The sequence below is a fragment of the Malurus melanocephalus genome, unplaced genomic scaffold (assembly GCF_030028575.1).
Source record: "Malurus melanocephalus ecotype Western Australia unplaced genomic scaffold, MMel_1.1 scaffold_140, whole genome shotgun sequence".
Lineage (NCBI taxonomy): Eukaryota > Metazoa > Chordata > Aves > Passeriformes > Maluridae > Malurus > Malurus melanocephalus.
Window position 1 is genome coordinate 471,759 of NW_026623372.1, and position 1,498 is coordinate 473,256.

Consider the following 1,498-nt stretch of genomic DNA (forward strand, 5'->3'; position numbering starts at 1 on the left):
GCTGGCCCTGCACGGCGCCGCCAAGAAGGGGGGGGACCCCGCGGCGCTGGAGGCGGCCCTGAAGGCGCGGGGGCTGAGCGGCGGCGACCTGTCGGTGAGCTCGGACTCGGATAGCTCCCAGGCCAGCTCCAACGCCGGGAACCAGCCCATGCTGTGGCCCGCCTGGGTGTACTGCACGCGGTACTCGGACCGGCCCTCCTCAGGTAAGCGCTCCCCACCGCCGCAGCCCTTTCCCTGGGCTYCCCGGGCAGCCCCCGCCGGTCCGCGAGGCCGGCAAGCGGCGTGGAGCAAACCCCTCTCCCTTTTCCCTCTCCGTCTTTTTCTGAGGTTTTTCTCTGTTTGTTGATGTTGTTTGTTTGGTTTGGTTTGGGTTGGGTTTTTTTTAGCGGGTGGGTGAGTTTCTTAAAATGGCCTGAAAATGCGGGAAAATGAAGGGGTGGCTGGGGGTGCGCGGAGCCGCAGGGACGAGGAGGGAACGGGGGTCCCTCTCTCCGTCTCTGCCGCTGCGGTGGAGCTGAGGCCGCCTGGGCTCGGGGCATTTCCCATCAACTGACGAGTTTTATCAAAGAAGAGGAAAAAAATCTGGCTTCGGGCTCCCCGCTCATCCTCCCGGAGAGCTCTCCTTTTCCCTGGAATACCCCCCCTCCCTCCCCGCGCTGGGTTTTGGGAAGGGGAGGGGGCATTTCCATAGGCCTCGCCTTGTTTTGATTAGTCTTTTTTTGGCCAAAAACAATCCGCGATCGTTTATTTCTGTAAAAGAGGCCTCCGAGCAGCCGCCGTTTCGTTTCTTTCTTTTAATTTCCCCCCATATGCAGTAGGTCAGCTCTGTGGGGGCCGGAGGACATTTCTAAGAGCCGGGAAAGTTCTTTGGCAGAGTCTGTCCCTTGGCAAGGGCTTGGGCAGAACGGCCTAAAATTATAGACAAAAAAAATTAAAAATATTAAAAAATATTTAAAAATATTAAAAAATAAAAAGCAAGGAGTAAAATGTCCTTTTGCTACCGCGAGGACAGGAGAACTGGCCACGACAGATCGGTAAAACCCTGATTAAAAACAAGTAGAAAACACTGGAGGAAGGCATGGCAAACACCAGGCAGGAGATCTGCTCCCAGGGAAAAGAGAAAAAAAAATATGGGTCTTTCTCTTACAAAAGCGGCGAGGTAGGATTTTCACCCGGGAGCCGGCTAGCTGAGGAAAGGATCGTAAAACGAGACGAAAATTAGTTCGTAATGTCTGAAAACAAACTCTTGCTCAGAGGTAATATTCCGAGCTGAATTGGAATTTACTCCATTGTTCTCCAGTGCTCTCCTTTGTTAATATTTAATTAACATACATCCTCACAATGGCTCGGCCCGGGCAGAAAAGGCTCCTTGTGCTGCCGAGAATAATATTCCCGAGAATAATCCCGGCGATTCGGATCGGGCCGTGCAGYGCCATATGGGCACTGCAGCGGAGAGGCGGAATGCTTCTGGCCAAGTAAAGTGAAAGAGGATTTCCAG

General features: G+C 53.7%; 1 protein-coding gene across 1 annotated transcript in view; it reads left to right on the forward strand.

Moving 5' to 3' along the window:
* Positions 1-1,498, forward strand: part of EN2 (engrailed homeobox 2) — a 6,026-nt gene that overhangs the window by 309 nt on the left and 4,219 nt on the right. The window contains 1 exon segment of the mRNA XM_057371086.1: positions 1-273. This exon segment is cut by the window's left edge and continues 111 nt beyond it. Coding sequence (XP_057227069.1) covers positions 1-273 — 273 coding nt within the window.